This window comes from Natator depressus, chromosome 1, assembly GCF_965152275.1.
Source record: "Natator depressus isolate rNatDep1 chromosome 1, rNatDep2.hap1, whole genome shotgun sequence".
NCBI lineage: Eukaryota > Metazoa > Chordata > Testudines > Cheloniidae > Natator > Natator depressus.
In genome coordinates, this window is record NC_134234.1 from 275160664 (window position 1) to 275179740 (window position 19077).

The window sequence follows — 19077 nt, forward strand, 5'->3', positions numbered from 1 at the left end:
ACTCTTGAGTCAGCCTCCCCAAAATCATCAGACTGACTTAGAAATCATGGTATTTTAAAACCATGTTGTACAGCTTGGTTCTTTTTATTTGTCGTCTTGTTTTTCCCTGCTTTTATGCTTCATATTTTCATGTTTTTCTCAGCAAACATAAGGACTAGAAACTTATTTTTTTAAAAAACCTTCAGATTCTCAAGTATTTACACAACTGCAATAGCTGGGACTTGAGGAAAAGAACAAATATCACAAAGAGGTCAATAAAATCAGAATTGTTGACATCTGAGTCTTTTGCCCTAACTGGGTTGCCCACAACAGGTCCCTTTGTCTCCCCAGGATATTCCTGGCAAACACAATGGCCCTGTTAGAGTTGGTCAAAATGTTTGAATCAGAAAAACAGTTCATGGCACAACAACTATATTTACAACTAAATTAAATTTTGGTGAAATATGATGTTTTGTCAAAGTCAAAACCTTGCACGAAATGAGCTAGAGCAATGGCTAGGGTGCTGGCCCATGATGTGGGCGACCCAGTTTCAAGGCTCCCTCATTCAAAGCAATCTGAGATTAAAACTCTCTTCTACCTAATTTACAGCAGAGTTTTCCATTCCCACTCAGGCAGAGAAGGGACTTCAACTTGTCACTCCCACATCCCACGCCGGTTCCCTAATGGCCACCCACATACACACCCAAATGCAGAACAAAAACAAATTTCAAAACCACAAAATTTGCCACAAAATGGAATTGTCGTCTTCTAGTCAGCTCTAGTTCTGACTCCCTTCTGCTCCTTTCCTTTCTGTGTCCCCTCCACACTTCCTCATCTTTGAGGAGGAGCATCAGAGGCTATTTTTTCCCTACCCAAATGGCTCTTTAAGGAAGTCACCTGCTACAGACTACTGCCTATTCAAACCTGAAAGGATCTTCGCAAGAGTACAGTGTACTCCCGACTTTCTGAATAGCATGTGTGTGTGTGGGGGGGTCACGCTGATTTTGTTCCAATAATCAAGAGGGTGGGAGCCGTTCAGTTGGTAGGATGGCCGCCCCTGCTGCCGGGGGCTCATCCTCCTCCTCGCAAACCTGGCCAGGAGTCTCTGCTCTGCCCACTCACTCTCTCTTGTGACAGCGGGGCTGCAAAGGGCTCCCAGGGCTGCTGCAGGGCCAGTGACACCTGATCTCAGCAGGCGCAAGGTGCTGGTGGGACGCTGCAGGCCTGGTGGGGCAGAGCAGAGTCTTGGCCAGCAGTCTGTGCTCCGGGGACAAGGAAGGAATTCAGATAATGCAAAGAGGTCTGGATAATAGGGTTTTGGATAAACGGGAGTGTACTGTATTATTTATTTATTTGTTTGTTCAGTTATTATTTCACTTACATTGCAGTTTCACCAAGATGCCTTAGCCAAGGTCGGAGCTCCATTGTGCTAGGCACTATATAATACAGTAAATTATAGTCCATGTCCCAAAGATCTTACAGTACATGCATCAGAGAGCAGCCGAAACAGCAAACATCCTGGTTCAGCTACCAGCCATTGGCTTTACTGAGTACAGGAGATGAGTCTACCTTAATCACTGTGGTTACAGAACAATAGCTACACAGCTCCTGAGGTTTTCTTGTAACTGCATGTTAGGGTTTGTGGCATGTTTCTCATTCCTTATGCTCAATCACACCTTTCTTTTTTTTCAATAATCGCAGTTGTTTGGTATGTGTGGGCTGCAGCCTGTCTTTCAGAAAACCTTTTTAGGAGTGCCCCCCAAGGAAATTGTTGGAGTCCTGGCTCCAGGCCCCTTCTGCTGGACTCTGATTGTGGGAGGCTCACTGGGATGGTATATTCCCTACCTTCCCTTTCTCTGTATACATCAGAGAGGAGACAAGGAGACAAGCCTGTGGGTGGGAGATGTGTCTTGTGGTAGAAAGAGCTTGACTGTAGAAGAAATGAGGTTCCATTTGGAGATTTGAATTCATTCAACTCAAACCTTCATGTAAATATGCAGGGATTAGCTCAATGCCAGCCTTTATGAACTTAATCTACAGGACTCCATTTGCAAACAATATCTCTACTGATTCTGAAGGCTTCATGCAGCCTTAGTATTTATGACCTCCCACACACACTCTTCTCCTGGCAAATTAAAGAATTAGGTTTGATTGATAACACTAAATACTCACAGTAGGAAAGGGTTTGGATTCACAATGAGTCAAGTTAGCCAGTTCTGGACCCCAGTGCTGTGGATTTCAGTATTGGCCTTTATCACCTCCTCTTGTAATAGACTTACAATATATTAAAGCACATCAGCTTTCTTGATCAGCGGCATATAACTTTTATAGTACTGCTATAGATGTTCAGATTTGATATAGGAAGTGGATTCTTTTCCTTTGTCTTCATGTCTGCAGTTATTTAAAAAGTAAGCAAGCTGATGTTGGGTTCTTTGTTATATGTATCACACATACCAAAATGCAGATAACTAGGAAAAAAAAGACAAGTTGAGAAATCTTCAGTTTTCCCTGAATGTTTTTCTGAACTATATATTTAACTATGTTATTGGGTGGCATTAAATTCTGCTATAGACATTTTTAGGTGGTTTATTTATATGAAGACTTATTAATCCAAAGGGGAAAAAATGCTCCCTACAGAAAATAGGAAAATCACTTCCTCTGCATATTTTTTGCAGCTCTGTCTACTGTTAACACGAACATTAAGCAGACATCTAAACTAAATGACATTTGAAATACATGTTTTTTTCATTTTAGGCTATGGCACAGAAAGAAGATATGGAAGAAAGAATCACTACCCTTGAGAAGCGGTATCTCAGTGCACAGAGGGAATCCACCTCCATACATGACATGAATGATAAACTGGAAAATGAGCTGGCAAATAAGGAGGCCATCTTGCGTCAGGTTCAGTATCTGCGGAGCAGCTCTCTTCATGCAGATTTAAAGTTAACACGAAAGAAAAAAAAAAGAGTCCTGAAGTTGTGGTAGGAGGTTTCTATTAAAGTAGGCCAAGTTTCTCATTCTAAATCAACCATAACAGAGCATGGACAAAATTGCCTTTAAGAAAATCAGTCAGGTCAAAGTCTGTAAGGTTCACATTAGCTACCAGAATCGTAAATAGCAAAACCAATTTGTCCGCTCAGCTCTGTGAGGTATCTGTGCTGAGTTATGTATCCCTGTGGTGTCCTGCACCAGTGCACATCAAATCACGTGAGCTAAGCAAACAATGATCAGTTTGTTCCCCATGTTTACTTGGATATCGTTGGTCACATAAATGTGAATAAAAATGATATATTTTAAAAGAAAGATTATTCCACCAAATACTGGTCATTTGCAGAAAATGGGTTTTAATAAATGAAAATATTTTAATAATGCATGGATTACACAGATAATTGTGTCATCCATGTATCTTCTTTTTAAAAAGGTTTACAAGGATGAGATAGTTTTCTTTCATGTCATATTTTTTTCTGCGATTGTTGCAAAACCTGAAGTCCACAGTTGAAATAGGGGACTCCAAAGCCCATCATTTAGAACTGGATTCTAGACCTAAAAAAAATTTATGGATTCTAGAGCTAAAAAAAAGCTTTTAGAATCCTTAGGGTTTGTTTATCCTATAGGAAGGGAAGTTTTCTACTAGTTCAGTCAGGAGACTGGAAGTCAGAACTTACGGGTTCTATTCCTGATTCTTTCGCTGGCTCAGTACAACCTTGAGTTAGTTGGTTTTAACCTCACAGGCACAGGATTTAAATTTCTGTAAAATTTGTGTAGATACCTCACAGGGGTGCTGTGAGGCATTATTAATTATTATATATCAATATTTGTTGTCATCGGGTGCTATACAGGAGAGCAGGCACAAGTACTTTTGAGTACCAGAACCCTCAAATTGCTTCTGGTTGTAGTCTGTCAAACTCAAAGTGATTTGAGTTTGACAGAATAATCCTAGTTATGTGCCAACTAGGTCATTTGTGATTAAATTTGTGAAACAACAAAAACTTTGGCTCTGATTCTCCTTTGTGGCTGAAATACACACTGCATAGGGTGGTTGGGGAAGGGGTGGGGGCAAAAATGGCATTGCCTTCCGGTATAAATTAGAGCAGCCTCAGAGTTGCTCTTACATATGCTTCAGCAGATGAAAGTCAGTTGGTGCAGTGAAGCTCTGCCCCAATCCTTGTTCTCCTGCGAATTCCCAGCACATCAGATTCTGTAATGGTGGCTGGCTTAGAATCACAGAGGGTTAGGGTTGGAAGGGACCTCAGGAGGTCATCTAGTCCAACCCCCTGCTTGAAGCAGGGCCAATCACCAATTTTTGCCCCAGATCCCTAAATGGCCCCCCTCAAGGATTGAACTCACAACCCTGGGTTTAGCAGGCCAATGCTCAAACCACTGAGCTATCTCTCTCCCCAGAACTATTCAACTAGCCATGCTAGGGTGGGAAATGAGGTACAAGAGAGATCTGCTACCTTTAAGGCCCATTTACACAGCGGTAGTGCTATAAAGGGGCCACAGGGCAACAGAGAATCGAGTCCTTTGTCTGACCAATGGATCAGGTGAATGGAGGACATTGCTTATAGTTTCAGGTAAGGATTACGATATGGATAGAAAACTGTAATGCAGAACTATGTATATTGTTTAAATTTTGGAGAAGTGAGTTTCTTTCTCTCCCTTAATAGACAACAAAGGTTTATTCTTTAATTTTTCAAATGTCTTATCTGTAAACAATATATAATGCAAAAATAAAAAAGAGCTCCCCCCATCATAAGGCACTTTGAGAATACCTTGCTAACTAAATTGTCCTCTAATTGAGTGAAACCCCATTAAAATAAAAATATTTATGTTAATTAATGAGAATGAAAAGATCAAAACCAAAACTTTTTGGGTTCTATTTTGAAAGTTGCTTGAAGACTGTCATTAATTTTCCTCTTTAACCGTAAGAACAATAGATGAAAGCGCAAGATACCTATATCAGCTGTTAGTTTTTTATTAGCAATTTAAGTGGTTTTACAATATGCATAAATTGCCGACAGAGAATAGTAAGTACTGATAATTGTGCTACATAAAAGCAGGCTTAGAATACATTTGCAGCATTGCAACATCAACAAAATACATTTTAAACCTTATTACCAGTCAGAGGATTAAAATACCACTACAAAAGATTACAATATTTACAACATGCTCTTGTTAGTCCCACCCTAAAGTCATTGGAAGGGGACAATTAATACTAAGTGGAATCATATTCACTTTGTATGTTTCATAGGGCAGGAAATACCCTACTTATCAAAAGAAAACTGAAAGGCCCACCCTTTTTTTCCCTCTCTGTACTTCTCTTTCATTGATTATCAAAGGTTCAGTAATTCCATTTACATAAAACAAGATTTAACTGTAAATTCACAACAAAAAATTAACTGTGTAGCATTAAGCAAATAGCTGCCAGGAACTGATAATGGATGTCCTTGGATGCATAACCGGTGCTGATTTCATCATCACACTAGTGGTATGTTATTGGCATCAATTTGTTTCAACAATTTTTTAGCAAATGTATCCTTCTAAAACATGTATTTCTCCCCAGTCTCTTATGCTCTCGGTTTTGCAGTAGAGACGATGTTTGTATCTGTGGCTTTCAAAACTCTGATTTTACTGGCACAAGCGCTGTCTGTTTTCCCTTTGCTGGCACTAATAGCGCACAGATCAGAGGGAAAGGAATGTTTGTTCATCTTCATACTTTACAGATTGCAACTTCTTTACTTGGCCTTGATATGATATCCTTAGTCCTCATATCAGTCATAGAATAAAAGGCCCGCACAGTTCCATACTTGGATTAATCCTTTTCACAAACTCTCTTGCAAGCTGGAGAGTATCTGTGTCTGAACCCAGTTGGAGTGCCCACCTCAGAATTGCAGTCATTTCTTAATTCTGCCTTTTTATATTTTCTGTTTTCATCTCTGGGTTTCAGATGGAAGAAAAAAACAGACAGCTGCAAGAACGTCTTGAGCTCGCTGAACAGAAGCTGCAACAGACAATGCGGAAGGCTGAGACCTTGCCTGAAGTGGAGGCTGAACTGGCTCAGAGAATTGCAGCACTGACGAAGGTACTGCACTGAGAAATAGGTTCATTTCAGAAATGTTTGGTTTAACTTTGGTTTAATACATTCTGTATTCCTCCCTACAACAACCATAACAAAAAAGGACTTCATTTCAACCTCATAAGAAATGCGGGGAAAATATGCTGTGTAGATGCACGGTAAGCAAATGTTAATTATGTAACATAAGTAATATTACCCTGGCTTTATTAATGCCATTGGTATAATTTGATACCACATGCGTTGGCTGTATTTCTCACAGTCTTTATTGGCAGGTGCAGTAACTACTCTTACTTTAGATTACATTATATTTAAAAAGATGTCATGGATTTCCAACAAATTTGTTAACCCATTTAGCTTTCAAATAAATAAACATTTCCCCTTTAACTCAAAAAAATCAAGCTAGTAAATCATTTTTCCATAATGTTATTTATACCACATTAATTAGGAGAGACACAATAATCATTTTCACCACAATAAATGACACAAAATTACAAAAATTTTCTTACTGGCTTTTGGGATTAGTGGTGTGTGACATAAACAAAGCCATCTTGAATATTGATTTTCTTTAATTGATTCTTTGTGGACTACAATTGATAAATCACAAGGAAAAATATAAAGCCCTAAAGGGACCAAAGACAGTCTGGTTTCTCTGTTAACAATTTATTGTACAACAGCTTTCGTGAAGAAAAACAATAAGACAAAAGTATGTTTTAAATTATGCAAAATTCATGTATTGCTCTCTACCACATTTTGCAGATGTGCATGCAGTTAATGCTATAGTGTAGTTCAAAGTATTTTCAACTTCATTAGGACATGTTGTAATTCTCATAAAATCTTTAATCCTTCATATTTATAGTCGGATGAAAATGAAAAACTCCATACAGCACAGTATGTTACACATCATTTTGATTTATTTGAATTTTCCTTTCTCTGTCACTACAGAACACTGTACTAATTTTATTTGGCAACTAATTTTCATATTTTAACAGAATTCTAAAAAAGACTTTGTATTTGTCCCTTTTTATCGGGTCTTTATCAGGTTTTGTTCAATATCTTCATAAATGATCTGGAGGATGGTGTGGATTGCACCCTCAGCAAGTTTGCAGATGACACTAAACTGGGAGGACAGGAAAATACGCTGGAGGGTAGGGATAGGATACAGAGGGACCTAGACAAATTGGAGGATTGGGCCAAAAGAAATCTGATGAGGTTCAACAAGGACAAGTGCAGAGTCCTGCACTTAGGACGGAAGAATCCAATGCACCGCTACAGACTAGGGACCGAATGGCTCGGCAGCAGTTCTGCAGAAAACGACCTAGGGGTTACAGTGGACGAGAAGCTGGATATGAGTTAACAGTGTGCCCTTGTTGCCAAGAAGGCCAATGGCATTTTGGGACGTGATCGTTCCCCTCGATTCGACATTGGTGAGGCCTCATCTGGAGTACTGTGTCCAGTTTTGGGCCCCACACTACAAGAAGGATGTGGAAAAATTGGAAAGAGTCCGGCGGAGGGCAACAAAAATGATTAGGGGACTGGAACACATGAGTTATGAGGAGAGGCTGAGGGAACTGGGGATGTTTAGTCTACGAAAGAGAAGAATGAGGGGGGATTTGATAGCTGCTTTCAACTACCTGAAAGGGGGTTCCAAAGAGGATGGTTCTAGACTGTTCTCAGTGGTAGCAGATGACAGAACAAGGAGTAATGGTCTCAAGTTGCAGTGGGGGAGATTTAGATTGGATATTAGGTAAAACTTTTTCACTAGGAGGGTGGTGAAACACTGGAATGTGTTATTTAGGGAGGTGGTGGAATCTCCTTCCTTAGAAGTTTTTAAGGTCAGGCTTGACAAAGCCCTGGCTGGGATGATTTAATTGGGGATTGGTCCTGCTTTGAGCAGGGGGTTGGACTAGATGACCTCCTGAGGTCCCTTCCAACTCTGATATTCTATGATTCAGTGCCTGGGTGGCTTATAGGGTTACCCTGACCGTTGTGTAATTTAGTCAAGAAGGAAATAGAACATAATTTCTTTTACCTCATTAAGACAAAATCAGTATTCAATAATCAAGATTTTGTGCTGTCCACTTTAGGCATATGGGTTGGGAATCTGAAAGGGAACTGGGAAATGCTGGAAAAAAGAAGATTCAACAAAAAGGAAGCTGCGTAAAATAATGAACAAACATTACAGCATTTTGTAAAAAGTATGGTACACGTAACCGAGGCACCCTTCTCCGCTTTAAGTTGTCCGCCTGTGATTTATTCAGCAGATGACCTGACATTTTAATGCCCTTAGCAGAATATTGCTTTATATTTAAGATGAAATTTTCTTTTATAAATTCTCCAATATTTTAGGCATCAGTAGTTTTTCTTCATCCTCAAGCATGTCTTTTGTTGCCACCATTTTTTTTCCTGAACAAACATTTAATGTTGTGAGAAGAATATCTCATCTCAGTCATGCAGGATACTCAGTATACTTCAGTGCAATATAGTCATTATTCTGATCATAAACATACTAAGACATACATTTTCTTGTGCCTTGTTCACAATTTTTTATTTGGTGTGATTAGAGGACCATGAACAGAATGGATGTTTCATCCAAAATGGCCTTCATCCAAGTTTTTTGTCCAGAGAGAAACTCTTCAAAGATATTTGGACTAAATAATCTAAATAAGAGTTTCACTGTTCCAGGGGCTTGATAGTGGCCATCATTCTATTGTATCGAACACTGGCAATGCATGAAGTTGGAGAAATTGCAGGCCGGTAAGCTGCAAATAGGATGCTGAGCAAAGTCAGATTGATAGTCCACTACCGGCCAGGGGTCAGAGTGCAGGCAGATATCAAGACAGATCACAGGAATAGGTGCCCAGGGCAGTGGTGGATTTAGAGTTAGTGGGGCCCTGTGCGCAGCTTCATTTTTGCCCTCCTCCCTCCCCCGTAAGGACCCAGCCAAGAAAAAGAACATTCTCTCTTATCTCCCCCACCCCCACATTTTTCATTCTTTTTTTCCTTCATTCTCCTCCTATATTATAAATAATAGGAAGAGATATCATTGCTCTCTATAAATATATCAGAGGGATAAATACCAGGGAGGGAGAGGAATTATTTAAGCTCAGTACCAATGTGGACACAAGAACAAATGGATATAAACTGGCTAGCAGGAAGTTTAGACTTAAAATTAGGCAAAGATTTCTAACCATCAGAGGAGTGAAGTTCTGGAACAGCCTTCCAAGGGGAGCAGTGGGGGCAAAAGACTTATCTGGCTTCAAGACTAAGCTTGAAAAGTTTATGGAGGGGATGGTATGTGGGATAGCCTAATTTTGGCAATTAATTGATCTTTGACTATTAGCGGTAAATATGCCCAATGGCCTGTGATGGGATGTTAGACAGGGTTGGATCTGAGTTACTACAGAGAATTCTTTCCTGGTGTTTGGTTGGTGAATCATAGAATCATAGAATATCAGGGTTGGAAGGGACCTCAAGAGGTCATCTAGTCCAACCCCCTGCTCAAAGCAGGACCAATCCCCAATTAAATCATCCCAGCCAGGGCTTTGTCAAGCCTGACCTTAAAAACTTCTAAGGAAGGAGATTCCACCACCTCCCTAGGTAACGCATTCCAGTGTTTCACCACCCTCCTAAAGTTTTTCCTAATATCCAACCTAAATCTCCCGCACTGCAAGTTGAGACCATTACTCCTTGTTCTGTCATCTGCTACCACTGAGAACAGTCTAGAACCATCCTCTTTGGAACCCCCTTTCAGGTAGTTGAAAGCAGCTATCAAATCCCCCCTCATTCTTCTCTTTCATAGACTAAACATCCCCAGTTCCCTCAGCCTCTCCTCATAACTCATGTGTTCCAGTCCCCTAATCATTTTTGTTGCCCTTTGCTGGACTCTTTCCAATTTTTCCACATCCTTCTTGTAGTGTGGGGCCCAAAACTGGACACAGTACTCCAGATGAGGCCTCACCAATGTCGAATCGAGGGGAACGATCACGTCCCTCGATCTGCTGGCAATGCCCCTACTTATAGATCCCCAAATGCCATTGGCCTTCTTGGCAACAAGGGCACACTGTTAACTCATATCCAGCTTCTCGTCCACTGTAACCCCTAGGTCGTTTTCTGCAGAACTGCTGCCGAGCCATTCGGTCCCTAGTCTGTAGCGGTGCATTGGATTCTTCCGTCCTAAGTGCAGGACTCTGCACTTGTCCTTGTTGAACCTCATCAGATTTCTTTTGGCCCAATCCTCCAATTTGTCTAGGTCCCTCTGTATCCTATCCCTACCCTTCAGCGTATTTTCCTGTCCTCCCAGTTTAGTGTCATCTGCAAACTTGCTAAGGGTGCAATCCACACCATCCTCCGGATCATTTATGAAGATATTGAACAAAACCGGCCCCAGGACCGACCCTTGGGGCACTCCACTTGATACCGGCTGCCAACTAGACATGGAACCATTGATCACTACCCATTGAGCCCGTCAATCTAGCCAGTTTTCTATCCACCTTATAGTCCATTCATCCAGCCCATACTTCTTTAACTTGCTGGCAAGAATACTGTGGGAGACCGTGTCAAAAGCTTTGCTAAAGTCAAGGAACAACACGTCCACTGCTTTTCCTTCATCCACAGAGCCAGTTATCTCATCATAGAAGGCAATTAGATTAGTCAGGCATGACTTGCCCTTGGTGAATCCATGCTGACTGTTCCTGATCATTTTCCTCTCCTCTAAGTGCTTGAGAATTGATTCCTTGAGGACCTGCTCCATGATTTTTCCAGGGACTGAGGTGAGGCTGACTGGCCTGTAGTTCCCAGGATTCTCCTTCTTCCCTTTTTTAAAGATGGGCACTACATTACAGTTCCTGGCCAATAGGAGCTGCAGAGTCGGCGCTTGGGGCAGGGGCAGCACGCAGAGACACACACACCCAGGAGCCGCAGGGACATGCTTGCTGCTTCCAGGAGCGGCATGGAGGGAGGGAGGCAGAGCGGACAGGGAGCTGCCTTAGCCCTGCTGCTGGTACGTCTCTATGAGCCTCTTGCGGGGAAAGTGGCAGCAGGTCTCCATGTGCTGCCCAGGGTGTGCAGAGACATGCCAGCAGCTGGCTGCTTCCAGGAGTGGCATGGGGCCACCGGCTATGGAATGCAGGCAGCCTGCCTGTCTGACCCCTGCTGTGCCGCCGGCCAGGACTCAGGGGCAGGTTGTCAGATGAGATTTGTCCTGTATTTTGGGGGCCACTGCATTGTTTGTTTTATGGTAAATCCGCTCCTGGCCCAGGGGCCTTCTGGGATGGATTGGAGGACCATCATATCTCAGGTTTCAGAGTAACAGCCGTGTTAGTCTGTATTCGCAAAAAGAAAAGGAGAACTTGTGGCACCTTAGAGACTAACCAATTTAGATGAAAGTGAACTGTAGCTCACGAAAGCTTATGCTCAAATAAATTGGTTAGTCTCTAAGGTGCCACAAGTACTCCTTTTCTTTTTGCATCATATCTCAGTTGTTGTGATTTCCTCTTTTCACTGCAGTTATCTCAGGGTAGCCACATGTGTTAACAACTGTCTCAGGATCTGCCCTATGGGGAAAATCTATGATAGACCCCAAGTTAAATCTGCTGTGAAGACAACGCTTTAGTCTCTGTGAATATCTGCACAAACCTTTATAGAAGACTCCATGATCCTCCCCTCCAACATGACCCCTTCTTCCCCATACGCGATATTTATTTTTTGGTATTCAGCGACAATTATTGAAAATATGTATCCAGAATACTGGAGTATAAATAGATTTGTTAAGCAACTCAGTACTGGGTTTACAATGGTGCCAATGGCGCCAAGCTCACACTGGGAAGGGGCCTATTACAGACTCCCCCTAACCCTATCCACACAGCCGGGTCTGGCTCCTTGCCCAGGGCAGTCCAGCACTTTTTTGGAGGTGATGCAGGCCGACTGGAATTCAACATCTTCAAGGGAGTAGTCTGTCAGATATGTTTCCCCCTCTGGTATTTTCAGGGAGTGGTCTGGGGGTCCCAGTCTTAATCCAGTCTGGGATAGTCATCATCCCCCTTCCTCCACCCAGCCACATCAGGCGGTAATGTATTGTATTGAGGCAGCAGTTGTAAACAGCATACTCAATGAGTTGAGAGATGAAGAAAAATAAAGTGAAAGTTACAGGGACAGGTGAGAGCAAAGTTTTTAATGGATGTGAGAAATTAGTATGCATTAAGAAGAGAAAGAGCCTGAAGAGAGTGAAAGGCTGAGGAAAAGTGTGAAGGAGAGGACAAGGGAGGCAGGAGGAGAGAGGTCACTGAGGCAGGGGGATGGTTTAGAGTACAAGAGAAATGTCACTGTTTGGGACAGGAGAGGAGGTGGAGGGAGAAGGGGAGATCAGGTTAGATTTAATCAACTTTATTTTCGAAGAGCTTGACAAGATCCTCTGTGAAGAGAGAGAGGTGCGGGAGCTTAGGTGGTTTTATGGCAAAGACAGTTGGAATCAATATTTGTGGAGTAGTAGTGCGGCTTGATGAAGAAAATGGCAGAACTGAAAGAGAGAAGGAATTTGGATGTCTGTGTGGTCATGGGACTTTCAGCAGAGGCACTTAGCAGAGAATATAAAAGTTGGGGATAAGGCTAGGATTGGGAGTTGTTGGTAGAGACCTTGTGGTGGGAGAAATAGATGAAAAAGGCAGACCTGAGAGAGAAAGCAGAGTGGAGAGAGTCACTGGCTGAGTGAATGGAAGAGGAATTTGGAGAATGAGAATGGTTGAAAAGACCCACACACACATACGTCCCTCTCTGCCACCCCCCCACAGCCCCACCACCACAACTGCACTGCATCCCAACACACACAGGCCTCCCCCACTGCCCAGCACCTCCCCACAGGCCCCTCCACTGCCTAGCAACCTAAAACACAAAAACCTCCCACACTGCCGAGCGCCTCCTGTCCCCTCAAGGCTGAGTGCCCCCCCCGACCCCGTAGAGACCTACTCCCCCATGCCCTGCCCCCGGCCACACTAGCCGGCCCCACTGGGAGGTGATTGTGTCTGCTGGGCTGAGCCGGCACCACAGCCAGAGCTGGCCCCAGGGTGGGGATCACTCCGGCCCCTCGGGAGCGGTGCAATCAGCTAGGCTGAAGCAGGAGTGGGGTCTGCTCAGGGTGGGCTCCCTCAGGACCCACAAGTCTGGCAGGATCTGGCCAAGACCCCTGTGTTGCTCCCTTCCCCACACCCCAACTGGCTGAGACCGGCCCGACCTCTGCACCGGTCCCAGGCAGCTCAGCCCCTGGGAACAGGCGGGGCCCCGCAGGTGGTGGGCAGCAGACACCGCTCGGAGCTGGAGCCATGCTGGGGAGCAGGGCAGATCCCTGGGATGCAACCCTTGAGAGCCTGCCAGGCCCGGCTGAGCTCACTGGCCCCACAGCCAGCAACCCTGCCCAGCCCACATGGCAGAGCCCAGCTTCTGGGTGGCACCGGCGAGCCCCCAACAAGCGAGCAGAATCTGCTGGCTGGGAGCTGATTACGCAGCAAGGCCTGGGTGCTGGACTGCCCTGGGCAAGAAGCCAGACCCGGCTGTGTGGATAGGGTTAGGGGGAGTCTGTAATAGACCCCTTCCCAGTGTGAGCTTGGCGCCATTGGCGCCATTGTAAACCCAGTACTGAGTTGCTTAACAAATCTATTTATACTCCAGTATTCTGGATACATATTTTCAATAATTGTCGCTGAATACCGCACCATGTATTTTACTGAGCCTCCTGAAGAGAATAACAGAAAATAATTACTTCTGTCTTTTATGCAAAAAATCTAGACTTCTGTGTCAAGGGTTGCACTGGAGTGTGCTGAAATTTCATGAGCTGTTCAACACTATTCATAGTACATTCTTTTTAAATTTAGCCACTGTTTATGTTAGGACTTAACCCATGATCTACTATGGAACATGCATGTGGTGTTCAAAATTCAACCACATTATTGTGATCAACATTTTTTACTTGCTACCCTGAGAAAGCTTTAAAAGTTTGGCATTTGATTATGATGTCGTATTTGAGCAAAGTCAATACAAAATAGCAGCCAAAAAATGAGCGTAATCCCTTTGGTTGCTAGTATGTTTTCCGATGCACTTTTAAATCTTAAAAGTTGCACTTTTAAAGCATGTTTAAATCTCAGTTGGACTGGAGGCATTTATTGCAATATCACTAGAGCTTTAAGTGTCCTTAGTTGAATTATAGGTCTGCAAATAAACAATGTACACAGTACACATCCCCAGCTAGAATTTATTAATTCTGCCTCTGCTTTAACCAGACCCGCAACAGAAGTTAGTTTCCAATGTCCCAAATAGAATATAATTAAAGGAGCAAAATTTGAGGAACAGAAAGAGCCAAAAAGAAGTTGAAAGAGAACCAATATGCCTGAACATTAAAATATATATATATATTTGGAACTATGACATTGGTCTTTATTCTCATTTACATTAAATTATGTTCACTTTAGACTACTAGAGCAGTGTAAAGAGGCTATGGCGTAAATGAAAATCAGGCTCATTGCCTTTTATAACAGAAAATATCATATCAAATACCTTGATGACTGGAGCTCAGGTTATTTAAGCAAGTATATAACTTTAAGCATATGAGTAATCTCACTGAAATGAATATGTCTGCTTACACCTATGTTTAAGTACCTTGCTGAATCAGAGGTGTGGATTCTAACATGCATGATAGTCATCATAGGGACTGGATAATCAGATACTTATAAAGAGGCTGTGTGCATTTTGGTCAGAAATATTAATAGAGTTTTTCCTATAATGATAAATACTTTGATATTCTACCCTGTTTGTTTTATTAGTGCCTCAGACCAATCGTGCAGTTAAAGAATGATCCATTGTATGATTTTGAATGAAAATCCTTCCTAAAATTTAAAATATAGACGTGACCAGCACATTTGAATGAAACACCTGCCCAGACTTCTCTATCAAGAGTGTGCTATACAAGGCAGAACCACTTATCAGAAGTCTTGAGTGAGGTGTTCTTCAAAGCTAGAAGTAATGTGCCTGAACATATAAGGATCTTGCATGTGCATACAATTATTTATGTGAAGTATTTAGAAAAATTTAATTTAATTTTGCACTCAGCCATTAAACCTCACAGTAGTTTAATTTTCTAGGAATGATGCTTCCAGGAAGTTCTCTGTGACCCTGAAAGTAAAAGGTTTAAATAATCTGTAATTCCCTAATCCTGTGTTTCTGCTACCCCTCAATCAGTGATTCAGAGCTCTGAGAACTTTTTTCAAGTCCTATTACTGATTTTAGGAGTCATATTCATCCAATAACGGAAGAGAAACTATATCATATGACTTACGTGGTGAAATACAACTAACTTATAAAGCTCAAATTTATAACACTGAGTACTGAATACTCAATATCAAACTGATTGTGATTGGTCCAAATAGTAAAAAATAAAAATATTTATTACTAGTTTCAAATAATGACTAATCCAAAGAAATCACAATCTGTTTGCAGATAATCCACAATCAGAAAAAGAGGCTAAATTAATCAAAGAATTATCCAGGACATTTACATTTAGGCTTTACATTTTACAAGTGAATAAACTTCATAAATACTTTGCAGTTGAAAATGATGTTAACTAAATAACATTGTATTCAAAAAACCCAGTGGTTAGGTATAAAACTTCATATATCAATACTGTTCATAATAGGAATGAATCCATACTGACAGTTGCAATTTATATTTATAAAACTGAACATCAGTCTAATTTTGTGTCAATGACTCTTTAGTTCTGATAATACCATTGAAGTGATTTTAAATTATGGTGTACTAATGGTAATTACTTTGATAGGTATACTTAACTGTTATTTTGCTAAATCATTTGTAGATGACAATTTCACTAACCAAGTATTACTTTATTAATAATGTTAGATGTGTTGAGAGTTTGCTCATCTGGTGATCCAGAATTCACCTCTTGAGAGAATGGCTACTCAGAGCATTTGGCAATTAGGAGCTCACAAAGACCAGGCATTGGTAGCACCATGCTATCTGTGCTCCTTATGCATGTCTCTTGTTTCCATAGCAACATATTCAACATAACATTCAATTTTACAATGATACTGTAGACTTCCTTGGTAAGAGGGAACATGGAGACCCATATTTTAGAACAAATGACTTATTCAGCTGTTCTTTCAGAAAAGCGTTGAATCTTTGGATGGACTACCATATTTCATCTTCAGTACCTATACTGTTTTAAATTACTTTTTATCAAATTAATGCATTTTTATTTATAGGTTCTTCTCTTAACTATGACCTTGATCTTGCAAAGGGATCACCTTTGAAAAGTCTGGGAACTATATTGTTTTACTAGAATAAAAAGGGGTTACTTGATCTATTCTAAAATAGAATCCTAAAACTTGAGCCGTATTTTATATGGTTAATTCTTTGTGTTTTGTAGCAATGATGGAATCTGGCATAATATTGCACAGTTACTGTAAATGACTAATCCATTAATTTAGTATATTCTACAACATATGTGCATTGTTTTCATTCCTATAAAGAGGTAGCAAGAATTTTAAAGAACTTTCTGACATTGGCCTCTCAACATCATATTCTGGTGTTTAGTTCACCATAATTCCAACTACTACATTAGACCGTATTAGCCAGAGTTGCTTTGATTTCACTCTGTAGTAACCTTTCATCAGCCAGCCATCACTAACCTTGAACTTCCATATCTAGGTTGATAGCTTTTTTAGCATTCCATTATTTTTAGTTGATCCACATCAACTGCATCACATCCACCAACTATCAGTGTAGTTTATTCCACATAAAATTCAATCAAAGTATTAAATTTTCAGTCACACTTTTTGTTTAAGCATTCTGTGCTGTGTTCTTTTCGGTGTCAGTGTCTTTAGTTCTGATTTTTCAATTTTGTCCCTCTCCTTTTCCTTAACTTGTTAGTCTGATCCAACCTCTTCTACCTCATCTGATGATTATCAATATGTTATGGAAGCTAAGCTACAAGAAATGATCTCCATACGTAGGAAGGTAGTCCTACTGGACTTTACTTTCTATTGCTAAATAGAATCCATCTGATTTGTTTTCATTTTTTTTTATTATTATTATTTTATTGATAATCAACCATCGTGCAGTTCAGTGCTTCAGGAGCTTACAATTTTACGATGGCAGGTTTGTGTTCAAACCATGCACAGTCTGCATGTTACATTTGGCTGATTTCATTGCTCATAAATAACTCAAATATTTTGCTGATGCTTGGATGTAACAGGCCTTTGTAGCTGACACATTTCAAGCAATGCTGTTCAGCTGCCTGTTTAAATAAAGTTTATTTTTTGAAAACTAAGTTTGCAGTTAGTAGTAGCTTGCTTTATATTTTGTTTAAACTTTGCTGACATAAAGATTTGCAAAGCAATTTAAATTTCAGACCGAGTCTTTGTATTTTTTTTACAGGCCGAAGAAAGACATGGTAACATTGAAGAACGTATGAGACACTTGGAAGCTCAACTTGAAGAAAAGAATCAGGAACTGCAAAGAGTATGTGTATTGCAGACACTTTATTTTCTGTGCCTAGCATTTGAAATATAGGGCCAAATTCTGCCCTCAGTTACATGCCTACAACTTCATTAATTGAAGAATAATGCTTTTGTGAGTCTGAGAGCAGAATCTATGCTGTATTTTTTCATCAACTTAGTCAACTGATTTAAATTTCATTTTAGTTGGCTATAAACAGTCTGCTGATACAGAAGTTTCTAATATACCTTGATCAGGAGTTAATGTGTATTGATCAATAGATGAACTTAAAGTATAATTTCTTCTGTTGCTGGATATTTTAATGAACATGTTTTCAATCACCATAAAATCTGCGCATTTTAATAGGGCATTAATTAACCTGGAAACTTATCATTGTGTTTCCTTTGTTCTGTACTGAAGGCAAGACAAAGAGAGAAAATGAATGAGGAGCACAACAAAAGATTATCAGATACTGTAGACAGACTTTTGACAGAATCCAACGAGCGCCTGCAGCTACACTTAAAAGAGAGAATGGCAGCACTTGAGGAAAAGGTAAAGTGTAAAGGGCAGTATAAACTTAAACTGAATAAGGTTACTACTGGTATATATTTTATCTGGATATAAATGTGATGCTGATTCTATGATGCACAGGCAAATGTGAACCTAACAGCTACAAATCTAATCAAATTTTTAGCATCAAGCAAAATATCAGATATTTGTATCCTGGTAGAGTTTTTATAATACTGTGGATAATATATAACTTATACAGCTTTTACATGTTCAAATCAAGGTACATACTTTTGTGAAAGAACCCTCCAAATGCCATTGTGAGGTGGATATTATCTCAATTTTTACTGATGGGGAACCAGAGGGGGAGCGCTCACCCAAGCTTGCCCACAGCCACAACACGAGGCAGTGGCAGAACCCGGGTTAAAATTCAGGAGTTCCCAAGCCCTAGGTCTGTTCTCATTCCTGAATTGCATCCTGCCTCTTCTGTGCAGTTAAAAGTTTACATAACAGATATAGGCTCATTTATTCCCAGATAAATGTTTTGTTCAGGGTAGGAGTGAGATGTATAGGTAAGTCAGTGACCAGAGAAAGAATCAATTATGGCAGTTCATAGAATCATAGAATCATAGAATGTCAGGGTTGGAAGGGACCTCAGGAGGTCATCTAGTCCAACCCCCTGCTCAAAGCAGGACCAATCCCCAATTAAATCATCCCAGCCAGGGCTTTGTCAAGCCTGACCTTAAAAACTTCTAAGGAAGGAGATTCTACCACCTCCCTAGGTAACGCATTCCAGTGTTTCACCACCCTCCTAGTGAAAAAGTTTTTCCTAATATCCAACCTAAACCTCCCCCACTGCAACTTGAGACCATTACTCCTTGTCCTGTCATCTTCTACCAGTCCAGAACCATCCTCTTTGGAACCACCTCTCAGGTAGTTGAAAGCAGCTATCAAATCCCACCTCATTCTTCTCTTCCACAGACTAAACAATCCCAGTTCCCTCAGCCTCTCCTCATAAGTCA

The 19077-nt window shown here is 41.0% G+C and overlaps 1 protein-coding gene across 7 annotated transcripts in view; it reads left to right on the forward strand.

Moving 5' to 3' along the window:
* The window catches only part of PPFIA2 (PTPRF interacting protein alpha 2), a 617960-nt gene that overhangs the window by 486456 nt on the left and 112427 nt on the right, over nt 1-19077 (forward strand). For 5 of the 7 annotated variants that reach the window (XM_074941964.1, XM_074941966.1, XM_074941963.1 and 2 more), the window contains 5 exons: nt 2734-2880; nt 5927-6061; nt 16982-17068; nt 17489-17572; nt 17969-18100. In XM_074941964.1, coding sequence (XP_074798065.1) covers nt 2734-2880; nt 5927-6061; nt 16982-17068; nt 17489-17572; nt 17969-18100 — 585 coding nt within the window. The remainder of the gene's footprint in view (nt 1-2733; nt 2881-5926; nt 6062-16981; nt 17069-17488; nt 17573-17968; nt 18101-19077) is intronic. The other 2 variants (XM_074941967.1, XM_074941968.1) reach the window with 1 other exon arrangement.